The sequence below is a fragment of the Balearica regulorum genome, chromosome 11 (genome assembly GCF_011004875.1).
Source record: "Balearica regulorum gibbericeps isolate bBalReg1 chromosome 11, bBalReg1.pri, whole genome shotgun sequence".
NCBI classification, from domain to species: domain Eukaryota; kingdom Metazoa; phylum Chordata; class Aves; order Gruiformes; family Gruidae; genus Balearica; species Balearica regulorum.
Window position 1 is genome coordinate 12297769 of NC_046194.1, and position 15802 is coordinate 12313570.

The 15802-nt window shown below is 47.1% G+C and overlaps 1 protein-coding gene across 1 annotated transcript in view; it reads right to left on the reverse strand.

Moving 5' to 3' along the window:
- Positions 1-405: 405 nt before the first annotated feature.
- LOC104630546 (gamma-aminobutyric acid receptor subunit gamma-4) overlaps positions 406-15802 on the reverse strand; it is a 43610-nt gene continuing 28213 nt past the window's right edge. Inside the window, exons 5-10 of the mRNA XM_075763417.1 lie at positions 15621-15703; positions 14030-14167; positions 12381-12533; positions 7669-7868; positions 5040-6543; positions 406-4645 (exon numbers count right to left, since the gene is read on the reverse strand). Coding sequence (XP_075619532.1) covers positions 6250-6543; positions 7669-7868; positions 12381-12533; positions 14030-14167; positions 15621-15703 — 868 coding nt within the window. The 3' untranslated portion in view covers positions 406-4645; positions 5040-6249. The remainder of the gene's footprint in view (positions 4646-5039; positions 6544-7668; positions 7869-12380; positions 12534-14029; positions 14168-15620; positions 15704-15802) is intronic.

Sequence of the window (15802 nt, forward strand, 5' to 3'; positions counted from 1 at the left end):
TATGATTGCCCCAAAAGTCACCAACATTACAATGGAGAGCAGAAAGGCCAAAATAAAGTCCACCAAATATAAATGCCACCCCCTCAAAAATACTTGAGGAAACACCAGTATTTTCTTTACAATGGCAACAGACTGAGGGGACCAAGCAAGGGTTTCTCTTGCATTAGAAACAATGATTTTAAATGGTAGAGATTGCTTCTGAGCAGTGTTGATCTGAAGCAACTTCTTTCTTAAAAAAAAAAAAAAAAGAAAAATCTTCCACACACCCCAAAAATAGGGGTTCCTCCACTTTCCAACACGGTATTTTTCTCTGGGGAAATAAAAATATGAACCAGCTCCAGTAATCCCCAGGAGGGGGATGGGGGACAATTTTTGACCTTCTTATGAGATGTGGATAGACAGTGGTGTTGAAGACAGGTAGTCCATACTGTTTTTTATTATCTATAATAAGTAGCATCCAGAAATCTCAGTTAAGGATCAAGCCCTAGTGTGCTAGTCCTTATACAAACACACAAGACTCCCTATCTTGAAGAGCATACAGTCTAAAAATGGTCCCTTACATGGCATAATTTGAAGGGGAAGGATAGGAATTGGAGACAGACAAATGAGAAATCAATCTTTTTCCTGACTTTCTTTCATCTTCCAAACAGAAGCTGTAAGTGCTGAGATCATTGTTTCCAGTCCCCATCATTAGCCAAATCATGTAAGTTGGAAAAGACTCCTAAGATCATCAACTCCAACTGTTAACCTAGTGCTGCCTAGTCACCACAAAACCATGTCCCTAAGCACCATGTCTACCTGTCTTTTAAATACCTCCAAGGGTGACTCAACCACTTCCCTGGGCAGCTTGTTCCTATGATTGATAACCCTTTTGGTGAAGCAATTTTTCCTAATATCCAATCTAAACCTCCCCTGGCACAACTGGAGGCCATTTCCTCTTGTCCTGTTGCTTGATACTTGGGAGAAGAGACCAACACCCACCTGGCTACACCCTCCTTTCAGGTAGTTGTAGAGAGTGATAAGGTCTCACCTCAGCCTCCTCTTCTCCAGGCTAAACAACCCCAGTTCCCTCCGCCACTCCTCATAAGACTTGTGCTCTAGACCCTTCATCAGCTGCGTTGCCCTTCTTTGGACACGCTCCAGCACCTCAAGGTCTTTCTTGTAGTGAGGGGCCTAAAACTGAACACAGTATTCGAGGTGCGGCCTCACCATTGCCGAGTACAGGGGGACAATCACTTCCCTAGTCCTGCTGGCCACACGATTCCTGACAGAAGCCAGGATGCTGTTGGCCTTCTTGGCCACCTGGGCACACTGCAGGCTCATGTTCAGCCGGCTGTTGACCAACATCCCCAGGTCCTTTTCCGCCAGGCAGCTTTCCAGCCACTCTGCCCCAAGCCTGTAGTGTTGCCTGGGGTTGTTGTGACTCAAGTGCAGGACCCAGCACTGAGCCTTGTTGAACCTCATCCAGTTGGTCTTGGCCCATCGATCCAGCCTGTCCAGATCCCTCTGCAGAGTCTTCCTACCCTCAAGCAGAGCAACACTCCTGCACAATTTGGTGTCATCTGCAAAATTACTGAGAGTACACTCAATCCTCTCATCCAGATCATTGATAAAGATATTAAATGGAACTGGCCCCAACACTCATCCCTGGGTGGTGCAGGAAAGAGGCAGCTTGGCAGTGAGTCACGCTACTGATGTTGACAGCATTCACCTCAAGAACATGGTACCCAGGTGCTATTCTTCCATCTGCAGCAATGACAAAATCCTGCAAGACTTCCTGAACAACAGTGTTTCCTAGCGGGGTGTCTTTACCCTCAGCTATCCTCATCCTCAGCTCTTCCTTCGGGTCTTCTCGGTGAATTTCAATTGTTTGTTTCAGCTATAAGACTGACTCTCAGAGGAAGGTCTTCTTCAGTCTCCTCAAAAGCTGGATTAACCAGTCCGCAGCAGCTTCAGTGCCTTCTGCCACAAGTGACAATCTTCCACTTGGTACCTTTGGATCCTTGGGTGTGTTTGTCTTCACCTTGATAGGGGGATGTTCCTTCCCTTTGGAAAAAGGGACTCTTTTTCCATTGTAGTTCAGATTTGTATTTCTTGAAACCAGGACACCTGTTCTGCAGATGAACTTCTAGTTCACACCGCTGCATTGTCTGCTGATGCTCTGACTTGAAAGAACAGAAGACAATCAGTTTATCCAACAGGTTTTGTACTACAAGGCTGGATTTGTGGCACTACTGGAAAGAGTTTTTTTCCGATCCACAGGACAAATTTATACTCCTGCATGAAGTTTTCAAGGCATTTGAACTAGTACGTATGTCCACAGGGGGTGTCCATAGGTTGGAGCAGAGCCTAAAGGCAGATAAGGCAGATGAGTTCATTGTCCACTTCATCCTGGAAGTTGTAGAGATGATGATTGTCCGGCAAGAGGTGGAACTGACCACATTCACAGCAAAGTTCACTAACTTGGGATGTGTGTTCTGCTACAGGATCAGCCATGATAGCCAGCATCAGGTGCTCTTGAGCCACCAGCAAGGAAACTTGTCATGTAGTAGCTGGCTGACACAGGTCCTCTGTAGGTGCCAGGGGCGGGAAGGTAATGCTTATCTCTGGGAAGGGGAGAGAGAAGGTGCGGGAAGCCCAGTGCCAACTCACCTGTGAGTCTGGGAATACACGGCTCTTCCACCAAGTTTCTGGGCAGGGAAGAAAGTCAAAACCTATGTGTGAGGAAGAGGCAGCTCAGCCACCCAGGTGTCTCGCAGCCGCCCAGGTGTCTCTGTCCCTCCTGCCCAGTGTGGCATGGCTCAGCCCCATGCTTTCAGGCTGTGTCCCCTGGAGCGAGCTAGTCAGACACTAGTGAAAAGGCAACAGCTGTCTCGGGCTGAAAGACACTGTGGGACCATAACCCACTCCAGCATGATGGTAGAAACTACAGCATGCAGGGAAGGGCAGGTGGTTTATGCAGGTCTAGGAGGGAACCAGTGGGGCTCTGCTCCCACTGCCTTGCTGAGCAGGGCCACACACAGCTACTGGATGTCTCTGTGCCTTGGATTCCCTGCTGATAGCAGGGAAACCTTTTTTCAGGACACTGGAGCTTTGCAAAGTAATTCCAAAAAATGGTGGATTTTTCTTTCTGTCTTTTCTTTGCTTTCTCTTTTTAAGATACTGTAGAAACTTAAAAACATGATTGAATTCATGCATGCCTTTATTTATTGAGCTATTTATGATGGGCACAGATTTCCCTAAGCCAAAAAGCCCCCTCTCTCCTCCTTCCCCAGCCTTAGTAATCAGCTTCCTTGTGCTCCAGCCCACGCTAGGCTATTTTCCTCTGTCAAATTCTCCATCATTGGTTAAATTACCTAGGTGAGTGTTGGCTTTCTTTTTTTGGTGAAATCTTACAATCTTTCAAGTCTCTTTGCCCAAGTCCTTGTCATCCTCTTAGGTCTCTTGTACACCCTGCTTCTCTCCTGGCTGATTCTTTAAAAGGTCTAATTTCAACAAGCTACTGCTCTCTGGGCTGAAGCCTGTACTCCAGTGCCCATGACGATCGTCTGTGTTCATCAAGGCTCCCACGTGCTTTGAAGCTGCAGTGAATTGCAGATGTTTATTGCACATGGAAATTTAACAATATTCCCTTCCACCATCCCTTTCTCAGATGCTCCCCTTCCACATTTTGCTGCCTGTGTTCTCTGCAGCCTACATTGCCCACAAACCTTTTATGCCACTGTACCGTTAATGAGCATATTTGGCACGGGCCCTGGTTTGCCACTAGGGTGCCCCCTCCCACGCACACACTAGCATCTGCCTTCTGACATGTGAAGACATGCTTCACTCACACTCTGTGGTGTGAGCCAGCTGTAATCTCAGATGCTCTTTCCTTTTGGCTCCCCACAGAGATCACAGCACCCTGTTTAATCCAGCTCCCTGTTGGTGTACAGTTGAGTCACAGGAAGTTTTTCTGTTGCTACATCTAATAGTGCTTTGCTATTAGGAGCAGAACATCAGCCTGCTTGGCTAGGAGTTAGCACTGTCACCCAGCAGCTCTCCTCGTCTGGAACTTGTTTTGATTCTTTTCTTAGACTTCTGCTTCTCTGTGTCTTTCTCTCTAAAACATTAATTTCCTCTAATTAGAGCCTCCTTAACAATTATTTTTTCCCCTCTCCTCAGCTAATTTCCTCTAATTAGAACCTCCTTAATAATTCTTTTGCTAAATCAATTTCCTCAGTTAGAACCACCGGCCATAATTTCCTTCTGTCCTTTCAAAAGCTGTCGGAGTAGCTAAGCAAATTATGCTTCTGAGTAACCTTTATCTCTTACTTGGTATTTTAAAAGAAGAACTGTAACGGGTTAGACAGGCACAATTTCCCCTTCCAGAGCTATGCCGATCTGACCCCATTAGGTTATACTTAGCTGAGCATTGTACTATTGTATACTTAATTAGGTGCTCTAGCTGTTTCTCTGGAACCAAGGTAAGGCTGTATTTATGAATGAATTAAACATGACACTTCATTATTCAGATCAGATTTAACAGTGTTAAAATCCATCTTTAAACCAGATCAAATTGCTCTCTAAGAATATGTAAAACCTCCTGCCCGTTAGCTGTCCTGTGACCCAGCTGTTCCTAACTTTTTCTCTGCAGCCATGCCAGCTTTCATCTTGTAACAAACCTTTTAAGTACTAATTGTTTCTAAAACATGCTGGTTTTAAAAAGATTTTTTGTTGTTTGTAATTTACACAGTAAGTAACTATTAATGGCACATTGCTTTTCACAATCATGCTGTGGGCCACATCAGCAGTTGGTATAAATGGGGAGGCAGCTGATTTACACATTATGGACCTTGGGTCTGAGTTTCCTCTTCTACATTATGCAGTTTCTTCCCATTTGAGACTGTATTATGCATTTCTCTAGCCTTTTGAGATGAACCATAAGGAACCATCTCACTATGTCTGACCTTCCTGAAATTACTAAGGACGACTCTCTTCATTTCCTGATTTTGGGAAGAAAAGGGCCAAGTATTGGTGGCAACTGGGAGGAGCCATACAGTTTTAGTGAAGTCTGTTTTTTTGTGTAATTATTAAAAAAAAATAAGGAAACACATTTGAGCTGCATGAAAGCTCTCTCCCCACCACTGGTAGGTGCAGCACTGGTAGCTGATTGTGTTCTCTTTTCTAGTGCCCCTTTCTCAGGTTAGCACCTACTACCAAGCACAGATCTGATGGTTTCAACAAGTGTCGTTATGAAGGAGAGCACAGCCCTCCTACGATGCATGGTACAATATGGCCCGCTCACACGAGAATGGCCAAAGAAAGCTGTCTCACAACTGGCTCATGAGACTGCTTCTGGTGTTTGTAGCGTAAGCACTTTCTCCCTCTTTTGACTATGCCCAAACTAAGCTGCATAGCCTGCTCAAAGTCCTGATCACAAAGCAGAATGTCACTGTGGGCCTTGAAGAGTCTGCTCCAGTAAGGCAGATGGGCCCTTCAAACTTGTGAAATGCTTTTTACCACGATTGGATGAGAATCAGCAACACCTCAGTGGGTGGATGCCTTGGTGCCACTTGGGTGCCACTTGGTACAACAAGTGGAGTGATCCATGAGGAATGCTCCATAGATGTTCTACAGGGAGCTGGTGGAGGCTTGCAGCTACGCCATCCTTAGTGCCACTGTCAGCTTTCTGGGCAGGTTCAAAACATTTTAGCTAAGCCTAGCTCCTGTGGGAAAGCTGTACTGCTACCCTCTTTCACACTTCTTTCCTTCTGACCTTTCCAAGCCTCTAGCACTCCACAAAATCTGTTCTGATGGAGGTGGTGCAGAAGTTGTAAGATCTACTTTATTTCCTTTGCAGACTTAATAACTGTGCAGAAAACTCCATTTACCATCACTTCCCATGGAATTTTGGGGTAGGATTGGATGAAAAAATGAAACGTATTAAGGTTTTTGTTTTTGACAAAATCCCTAATGTTTGAGATGGGAATAGGATGTTTTTGGGCAATCTTACAAGGAATAAAATGCTGGTAGTGCTGGAGAGTGGGCTGTTTGGGAAGGGTAGATTCTCTAAAAAGATATGTTAGAAGGCTAAAAAAAAGCTGTCTGGTTCTTCTCAGAAGAGATGAGAGAGCAGGAAGAGGGAATCACCAGGTTGGATTGTTCAGACCGACAGCTGCCTACAACAGAAGAGATGCTGTTCTCTGTGCTCCTTGAGAAGCCCTTCTTGCTAATCTCCAGTCCATTCCAGCTGAGGACAAAGAACAGCTAGAGATAGAGATAGGCAATCCAGTAGACAATGTTGAAGAGCAGGAAGGCAGTGGGGAAGAAGACACGAGAGTAGGAGTCCAGGCGGGAGATGTGAATGCGGACCCTCCCCTCGCGCCACATTCCTGTCTGACAGTCCTCAATGCAGCAGAAGAACCTCTCGCATTCTTTTCCTTCCAGGCACGGGGAGCCAGAGTCTTCATCTTCATCCTCCTCTATCTCTGGGGGCCAGTGCATGATGTTGTTGATGTTGATGGTGGTAAAGGATGGCATCACCTGTGCCCCAGCAGGTGGCTGTAATGAGGAGGGGTAGGTGGATTAAAAGGAAGGAAAAGGCAAGAAAACATGTTCTAGACACCAAAACTCATCCAATTGGCAGTAGAACAATTCATAGCATAGATGCAGTTCAACGGAGAGGGATGACTGGTCATCCTCTATCTCTGCACTTGGTTGTAAATCACCACCTTGGCATACTGTGGGGACTGGCAGCTCCCTCCATGACTGTGAGTTTCCTCCCTGGCACTCTAGGGCATAGCCTTAGTCAGCAGAGATCTAATTGTTCTGATTCTCTATCTCTGCCACTAATAGTGCAGAAACAAGACCTGTTTGGTTTCATTTGTGCTAGCCTCTTCCCTCATTCTCCTCATCTCAGCTGTCTCTGAAGACAAAGCACACAGTCCAGATATGTCTTCTGGTTGCTGTCAGTTGCTGGAGAAAAGCTGGGGAAAGGCTGTGTGCAACTCATAACCTCTTGGCCCAGGAAAGGAGGGATATTATCAGCCTCATGGAAGAGCTTTCTACTCATGCTGGGAAATGAGGCTGGCACAGAAGAGATCTGTCTTTTTTTGTTTCAGTTCTGTCCCAGTTCAGAGGCCTGTTTCAGCTGATGTGTCAGAAGTACCTGCCATGAGCTTGGGCAGACCTCAGGAGGATGATGACCACTCTGGGTTCACTAAGCCCACGCTCAGGAGGTCTTCTGATGGACAGACCACAAAAGAAAGTAGGTTTCTGCATCTCTGTGACTTAAGATACCTCTGTAATCCACAGAGATCAAACTGGTACAGGTGGAAGAACCTGGGTGTGGATCACCCTGTCTTAAAGTGGACATTTACATTTGGTTATGATGTGAGTCATCCTAAACTGTACTGATAAGCTCTCTAGCAATTTTGAAAAGAGCATAGGGTGCCTGGCTCTGACAGGGACCTCCTTATTTTAGGGGAGCCTCAGCTGCTTTTTCTGGTTGTGTCTCACTTTCCAGGTGCTCAGACCCAGCACACAGAGTGGTCTGAGGACCTTAGGAACACAGTATGAATCAGGCACTAAACCACATCCGCAGTTTCCAATGTAGGCTTAGGGAGGATATTTCTAAATAGCTTGGGGTTCTAACAGCATCCCCCTCTGCTGGGTCCTTTGACCTACCAGCCTGGCTTTCCTGTTGTGCTCAAGTGGTTTCTTGTTTCCCACCAGGTAGTTGAGTGTAGCATACTCCATGAGAGCTGCAAAGACGAAGATGAAGCATACAGAGACAAAGAGGTCCATGGCTGTGATATAGGAAACACGGGGAAGGTGCTTGCGGGAAATAGTACTCAGGGTGGTCATTGTTAGCACAGTTGTGATACCTAAGAGAGAAAATGGCTGGTTTAAGTAATGAATAGAAGCATTTCTGTCTTCTACATGCATCCAGCCCCCAAAACATCCACATTTCCCATCTCCTGGGGAAGAGAAGTTCCTCTGGTTATCTGGTTATTTTTGCTTTGCTCAGCAAGACTCTGGTCTTGAGGTGCCCTCTGACAATGCTGTATAGAAAAAAAGCTGTTCAAAACCCAGGTGTCACACAGGCCATCAATGTCAACTGGTAAAGAAAGGAGCGGGGAACTCAGACTGCTGAAGGCTGTACACACGAACAACTGCTTGGATAATGGGAGGAGAGTCCGAAGGAAGGACATGATAAGAGACAGTAACACTGGATGGATGGCTTTCGGCAGGCAATGGGTGATTTGGGATTCAGTCAGTGATGTCTGGCTGAGTCAGCAATAATCATGGCATTGTCTCAGATGACACAGAACTGCTACTTCTGTCTGATGTGAACCAGAGCTGGAATGCAAAAGCCTTTGTTCTTGTTCTTCCTTTGTCTTTGAGCATTTTCTCCCAGGATGAATTCAGCCCAATGCACAGCTCATCATAGAATCATGGAGTAGTTTGGGTTGGAAGGGACCTTTAAAGGTCATCTAGCCCAATGCCCCCCGGCAATAAGCAGGGACATCTTCAACTAAATCAGTTTGCTCAAAGTCCAGTCCAACCTGACCTTGAATGTTTCCAGGGACGGGGCATCTACGACCTCCCTGGGGAACCTGTTCCAGGGCCTCACCACCCTCGTTGTAAAAAATGTCCTCCTTATATCGAGTCTGAATCCACCCTCTTCTAGTTTAAAACCATTACCCCTTGACCTATCACAACCAGCCCTACTAAAAAGTCTGTCCCCATCTTTCTTATAATCCCTCTTTATGTATTGAAAGGCTGCAATAAGGTCTCCCCAGAGCCTTCCCTTCTCCAGGCTGAACAACCCCCATTCTCTCAACCTGTCCTCACAGGAGAGGTGCTCCAGCCCTCTGATCATGTTTGTGGCCCTCCTTTGGACTCGCTCCAACAGCTCCATGTCTTTCCTGTACTGAGGACCCAAGAGCTGGATTCAGTACCCTAGGTGGGGTCTCACCAGAGTGGAGCAGAGGTGGAGAATCACCTCCCTTGACCTGCTGGCCATGCTTTTCTTTATGCAGCAGAATACAGTTGGCTTTCTGGGCAGCAAGAGCCCAGAAAGATCATGTCCAGCTTTTCACCCCCAATACCCTCAAGTCCCTCTCCGCAGGGCTGCTCTCAATCCCTTCATCCCCCAGCGTGTATTGATACTAGGGGTTGCCCCAACCCATGTGCAGGACCTTGCACTTGGCCTTGTTGAACCTCATGAGGTTCACATGGGCCCACTTGAGCTTGTCCAAGTCTCTCTGAATGACATCTCATCCCTTAGGCATGTCAACCGCACCACTCAGGTTGGTATCTTCTGCAAATTTGTTAAGGGTGCACTCAATCCCACTATGTCATTGATGAAGACATTAAACAGTACTGGTCCCAATATGGACACCTGAGGGACACCACTCGTCACTGATATCCACCTGGACATTGAGCCATTGACCACTACCCTCTGGATGAGACCACCCAACCAATTCCTTATCCACCAAACAGTCCATCCATCAAATCCATATCTCTCCAATTTACAGAGAAGGATGTTGCAAAGGCCTTAGAGGAGTCCAGACACATGACATCAGTAGCTCTTTCCTTGTCCACTGATGTAGTCATTCCATCATAGAAGGCCACTAGGTTGGTCAGGCAAACTTGCCCTTGGTGAAGCCATGCTGGCTGTGTCGAATCATCTCACTATCCTCCGTATGCCTTAGCATAATTTCCAGGAGATCTGTTCCATGATCTTCCCAGGCACAGAGGTGAGGCTGGCAGTTCGCTAGTTCCCAGGGTCCTCCTTTCTACCCTTTTTAAAAATGGCTGCAATGTTTCCCTTTTTCCAGTCACCAGGGACTTCACCTGACTGCCATGACTTTTCGACTACCATGGAGAGTGGCTTGGCAACTACACTGGCCAATTCCCTTAAGACTCTGGGACGCACCTTTTTGGGTCTTACGTATCTTCAGGTTCCTCAGGTGGTCAGGAACCTGATCTTCTCTTACAGTGAGAGGGACTTTGCACCCCAAGTCGCTGTCTTGCAGCCCATCCACTTGAGAGGTGTGGAATGAGAAATTGCCAGTGAAGACTGAGGCAAAAAAGTTGTTCAGTACCTCAGCCTTCTCCTCACATTGTTACCAGTTTGCCAGTTGTGTTCATTGGGGGGCTACACTTTCTTTGACCTTCCTTTTCTGGCTGACATATCTACAAAAGCCCTTCTTATTATTCTTTGCGTTCCTTGCCAAGTTCAGCTCCAGCTGCGCCTTGGCATTCCTTCCCCATCCCTACGCAACCGGGCAGCATCCCTACACTCCTCCCAGGATATCTGTCCCTGCTCCCACTGCCTGTTCATTTTCTTCTTGCCCTTTAGTTTCACTAGCAGGTCTTGACTAATCCATGCTGGTCTCTTGCCTTCCTTTTCTGATTTCTTAGACTTGGGGATTGACAGCTCTTGTGCTCTATGGAAAGTGTCCTGAAAGATCTGCCAGCTCTGTTCTGCTGCCTTGTTCCAGGGGGTCCTATTGACTAACTCCTTGAACAGCTGGAAGTTTGTTTTCCTAAAATTCAGGGTCCTGACTTTACTCTTTGCCTGACCCATATCCCTCAGGATTGTGAACTCCACCACTGCATGATCACTGTGGCTCAGCTGTCTCCAATCTTGACAACACCGATTAGCTCACTTGCGTTGGTGACCATCAAGTCCAGTATTGCATCCCCTCTGGTAGGGCTGTCTATTATCTGGCTTAAGAAGCTATCCTCAATGCCCTCCAGGAGTCTCCTGGGTTGCCTACAGCTCACTGTGCTACTTTTCCAGCAGATGTCGGCCCCAACAGGATGAGAGCCTGCGAGTGCAATGCCTCCTGTAGCTGGAGTAAGAAGGCTTCATCAATAGGCTCCCCTTGATCGGGTGGCCTGGAGTAGACACCAACCACAAGGTTCCCTTTGTTGCCTTGGTCTCTATTTCTTACCCATAAGCTTTCAACCTGCTAGTGGCTATTCTTCAGAGACAGCTCTTCACAATCTACCCATTTCTTGATGTAGAGGGCAAGTGGGTAGGAAATGATAAGGAATCTCTTTTGACTTGAATGGGGCTTGGAATTGATTTTGCAGCAGCAGTAATGCTCACAGACATGTTTCCAGAGATGAAGTATGAGGAGCCAACAAAGGATCAGCTGCAAGAGTTGGTATCGTGATCTCATCCACTGCTTTTTAGGATGTAGAGAAGAAGCAGGAACTCCACACATTCCTCCTTCTCTAGCATTCATCTAAACCCACCTGCCACCCTTTCCTGGGGTCACCCCAATGGCTCTGGGTGGGAGCATGGCAAGAGATTTTCTTCTTTTCCTGCTGTATTTGCATTAGCAGATGTGATGTGACTTCTCATATATTTGAAATGCCAATGGAACCGGTCCAGTTTACATCTCCCTAATGTAGGCTGATGAGCTTGAAATGTACTGTGGATCATTTGTATTAAGTACAACAGGGGCTGTGGAGAGAATACATTACTCTTGATGTGCTGAGGTCCCTTCCCACAGAGAGGGGCCTCCCTCCTGGGGAAACTTGCCTTTGTTTTTTGAGACAGCCACCATAGTGGTGTCAGCTGTGCAGAACATTTTGCCTCTCGCTGTTCATTCCTTTCCCAGCCACGGACTATGGCATGCCCTCACCTCCATTGCAAATGACACCCCACTCCTTTTCCTGCTCTCTCCGTGGGCACCAAAGAAATTGCTTTTGATAGAGAGGTGGGCAGAGATGGTCACAATGGATGGGCTCTGAGTAGCCTTGCCTCTCCTCTCCCTCCCCGCAGAGGCCTGCAGGCAGGGCTGGGAACGTTACCGCCAATTAAAGGGAAGGTCCTGGACTCCAACTGTGGTGTGACTGACAGAGAAAGGCTGTACCTACAGGGCTTCCACATCCTGCCAGAGCTTGGGACTCTATGAATGTAGCCAAGCAACTTTGCTCATTACCCTACAACCTTCATATCACTGGTCCTACACTGAGCCCTTGAAAAGCCATGAGGAAATGCAAAATACATGTGTGTGACAGGAGCCCTTTGGCAGTATTGCAATGCCACAGCTCACCCTTTCCCTCTCCCTTTTGGCACATGAGAATACCACATTGTCAACTTGGAAAAGACTGTTTTCAGGTCTCAGATCAAGATATGAGAGTGTTGTGCTATCCTGAAATAATCCAGTAGTCCAAGCCAACACAGCTGGAGATTCAGTTTAGCCTGAGGATAGTGTTACAAATGGAAAGATGGAGGAGTGGACTATCATCCAGTAAGCTGAATAATGCCAGAAGATGGCAAAGCGCTTAGGAGATTTTGTAGTCCAACACTGCCAGTCTGCTAGCCTTGCAGAGCTCAACAAGCATCACACATGCCATAACTTGTATCTTACCCAGAGATGTTCTGGCTGGCGTAGAGTCTCTCTTGATCCAGAAGGAAACCCAGGAAAGAACAACAGTCAGGATGCAGGGAATGTAGGTCTGAATGGCAAAATAACCCATACGTCTACTGAGGTCAAAAGAAACTGTCATCACCATGTACTCCCCTAGGAAAAAAGCAACAGAGACATTGGAAACACAACATGGCTGCTTAAAACAAAAAAATCAGCAAAGTTTCAGAATTTGGAGTGTTTCTGATGAGGTTTTTCTTCTTAAGTCCCTGGCCAGCTGGTTTTGTGGCTGCCCAGATTGTTAGCTTCATGGACAGCTGTGTGGCTGGCTGTGTGGGTCTGGTGACTCGCTGGCATTGTGGCTGGCTTGCTGGTTTTGTGGCTAGTGAACTCTGTGGCTATCTGGCTGGCTCTGTAGCTGTCTGGCTTAATGTCTTTGTGACTAATTTAAGAGCTGACTTTGTGGTTGCCCAACTGGCTATCTGCCTGGCTGGCTATGTGGCCACCAGGCGGCGTTTGTTCTGGCCTGGCTATGTATCCAAGCTCACTGAAAAGCCCACTGCCTGGAAAGGTTTCAGGGCAGAAACTAGAGAGTATTAATCTTCAGCTGATTGCTGCAATGGTTTCTTTTCTGTGGAAGCTATTTAGCTGTAACAGGCTACATGGCCTGTCTTGCCAACTAACTATCATCTGAGCTGTGACAAAGGAGGTGTCCTTCAATCACTTTCATTGAGACTCTGGTTCTGGTCCTGGAAAAGGCATGTGGTGCTGTACATCCTAATTGCTCATTTAGCAACTTACAGCTGACGTTCTTCCTCTTTTTCAGAGGCTCCTCGTGAATATTGGAAGAAAGCTACCTGACAGCTCTAGGGTTAAGATGGAACTTGCAAGCAATTACCAAAAAAGAGAATTACAAATGTCAGACAGCCACTGGTGCATTCAACACACTTTCACTGCACCACTTCTTGTCCCCGTTTGTGCTGCCTTTCTACCCTGGTTAGAGGCTGGCTGCTGGTGTTGGCAACAGCAGAGTGGGAGAAGCATTAACTGAACATGTTGCTTCAGAGGGCTTAAAAATATGAGCTCACCCCACCTGCAGGAAGCCAAAGAGGCTTTCCTCAGTTGTCTGTGGGAAGGAAAGGGATTGTGAGCTATTATAAGGAGGAGCAGCTGAAGAACCTCCATTCCCTGATTTCCTCACATATGCGGCCTTGTTCCTGTCTCTTACAGTGTAATTCAAGTGTTCATCAGCCCCACAGAACTTTACAGAAGGAAAGACTGAGACCTGCAGGTTCTGATTTCCCCACCTCTGTTCCAATTACAATCATCACTCAGGGATCACAGAGTATGCACATACTGCAGCAAGAGGGGATCTGAACTCCATCTCCTCTCCCTCCTGACCCTTCAATTAGGGATAGCTTCATTCACATTGTAACCCCACAGTTCACAGATATCAGTGGTTCTGGCCTATGCCTGCTTCATCTTCCCCTCACCCTTCATCTCCATCACTTCTGCTCCCCCTAGCAAAGGTCCATCCCTTCATTCTTATATTTCTCTAACTGTGCTGTTGTGGAGCTGTCTGATGACTCCTTTGCCTCCTATGAGGTCTCCAACAGACTGGTGTTTCTGTGGGCTGTCTCCCTTTGCCTCACCTGCCCCAGTCCTGAGAACTTCTGAGGTGTTCCTCAGCCCCGTGAAGTCAAACTGATAGAGTCTCCAAGTGCGCTGGTCAGAGACCTCAATGGAGTAGCGCCTCCAGCGATAGACAATCTCCTCGCGCGGGTAGCCATCTGGGAAAAGGGGCAAGGACATCAATGAAAGAGAGTATCATGTACCTCCAACCTCATTCACCACCCTGACTGCAAAAGTACTGGCATTTCACTCTAGCTGTTTTGTTAACATGAAGCTTTCCAGCAGGTATTTCTGATGCATTTTGTTTAGATTCCCTTAGGCATCCCCACATGCAATGGGAGTAGGGACAGCATCTCTCTTTGTGGGCCACTTCAAATCTTAGGGATAGGAAAAGCAATGCTGGAAACTGAGCTTTTCTAAGGACTGCACTGGTGGGAATGAGACTCAGATTGGTATAAGAGGACTCCCCCAGCCTGAAATCTTTAAGGGTTTTAGCTCCCTGAGGCAGCATGGGACCTTCACCACTCCTCATGACTACCTTCCCTTTCCAGGCATGAGTACACCAGGAATACAAAGCTGCCAATATGGGAAGTAGCATGGCTGTGGCTGCTCTGACTATCTGTGTGCCTCTCACCCTAGGAGCTGATCTATGTATGGAAAAGAAGGGCTGCATTCTCCATGGAGAAGCAGACCTGGCTCCTGCAGGCTGGAGCATGGCTTCTTCTGGCTCTGGTTTTCTTGACAAATAAAAAAGCCTACTGTGAAGCAGGGACCTTGACACCTACAAGAGAGTTCCTCGGAGGGAAGGAGCAAAAGCTTGGCAGCTAACTAAAAGTGTTTCTAATTATCAAGCATGTATGTATGTCATGTACTGTTAATTAGCAAAGAATGAGGAATGGTGGGAGATGAGGAGATGGTATCTCCTCAGCATGCTGCCTCCCTCTGAAGCATCTCAGAGCCACGTGAGCTGCATCTCTTCAGTGGCAGGGGAAGTGGGAGAGGCAAACCCAAGCTAAGATGACTAAATCAGATTTCCATACAACACATGAGGACAGGAATCTCTCGGTGCAGAAAGGCTCCCTGCAAAATTACCAGTGGAGATGTGCCAATATCAGCAGCCCTGTCTGCTGATGAGAATGGACAAGTGGGGACTGAGAGGGGAGGCCTGAGTACCCCTCCCTTGCAATGGCCTTGGGTGCAGAAAGCAGGCCTGTCTCTGGGCCAAGGTCTGGATAGCCAAGCTGTCCCCTCAGAGAGTGGGAGAAGGGGAAAGATGCAAGGCAGACAGGTGCCATTTGTCTGCCAGCCGAAGGGATATATTCTGTCTAGTAGGTCAGAGAGACCAGAAGGTCAGTGAAATAATCACCTCCAACCATCCACCCAAATTAAGGAGAAACTCAGAGGTGCTGTGAATCTGTCCCTGAAGACCTCTGCTACACCAAGAGTGGAAGGATGCTTCAGGGCATGACGGGTAATGGCCCAGGAAAAGAGACATAGAGATTAGGTGAAAAATGTAGCTAAGAGGGAGGATGGTCCCTCCCAGAAGAGTTTTACTGTACTGAGGTTTCTCTACTTGCCTTCTAAAACTATTTTAAAAATATGTATACTCACAACTGGAAAAAACCAAAGGGCAGGAGTGAGTGTCCATTGGGAAATTCTGCAGCTGGAGTAGACATTCAGCCTCGATCGTCAGCCTAAGAGAGGAAGAGAGAGAGAGACAGATTTTGTGTTGGTGAAGGTGGTTTGATTCCAACACCACAACGTGACAGAGGGATTCTCGTTTCCTTGAGAGA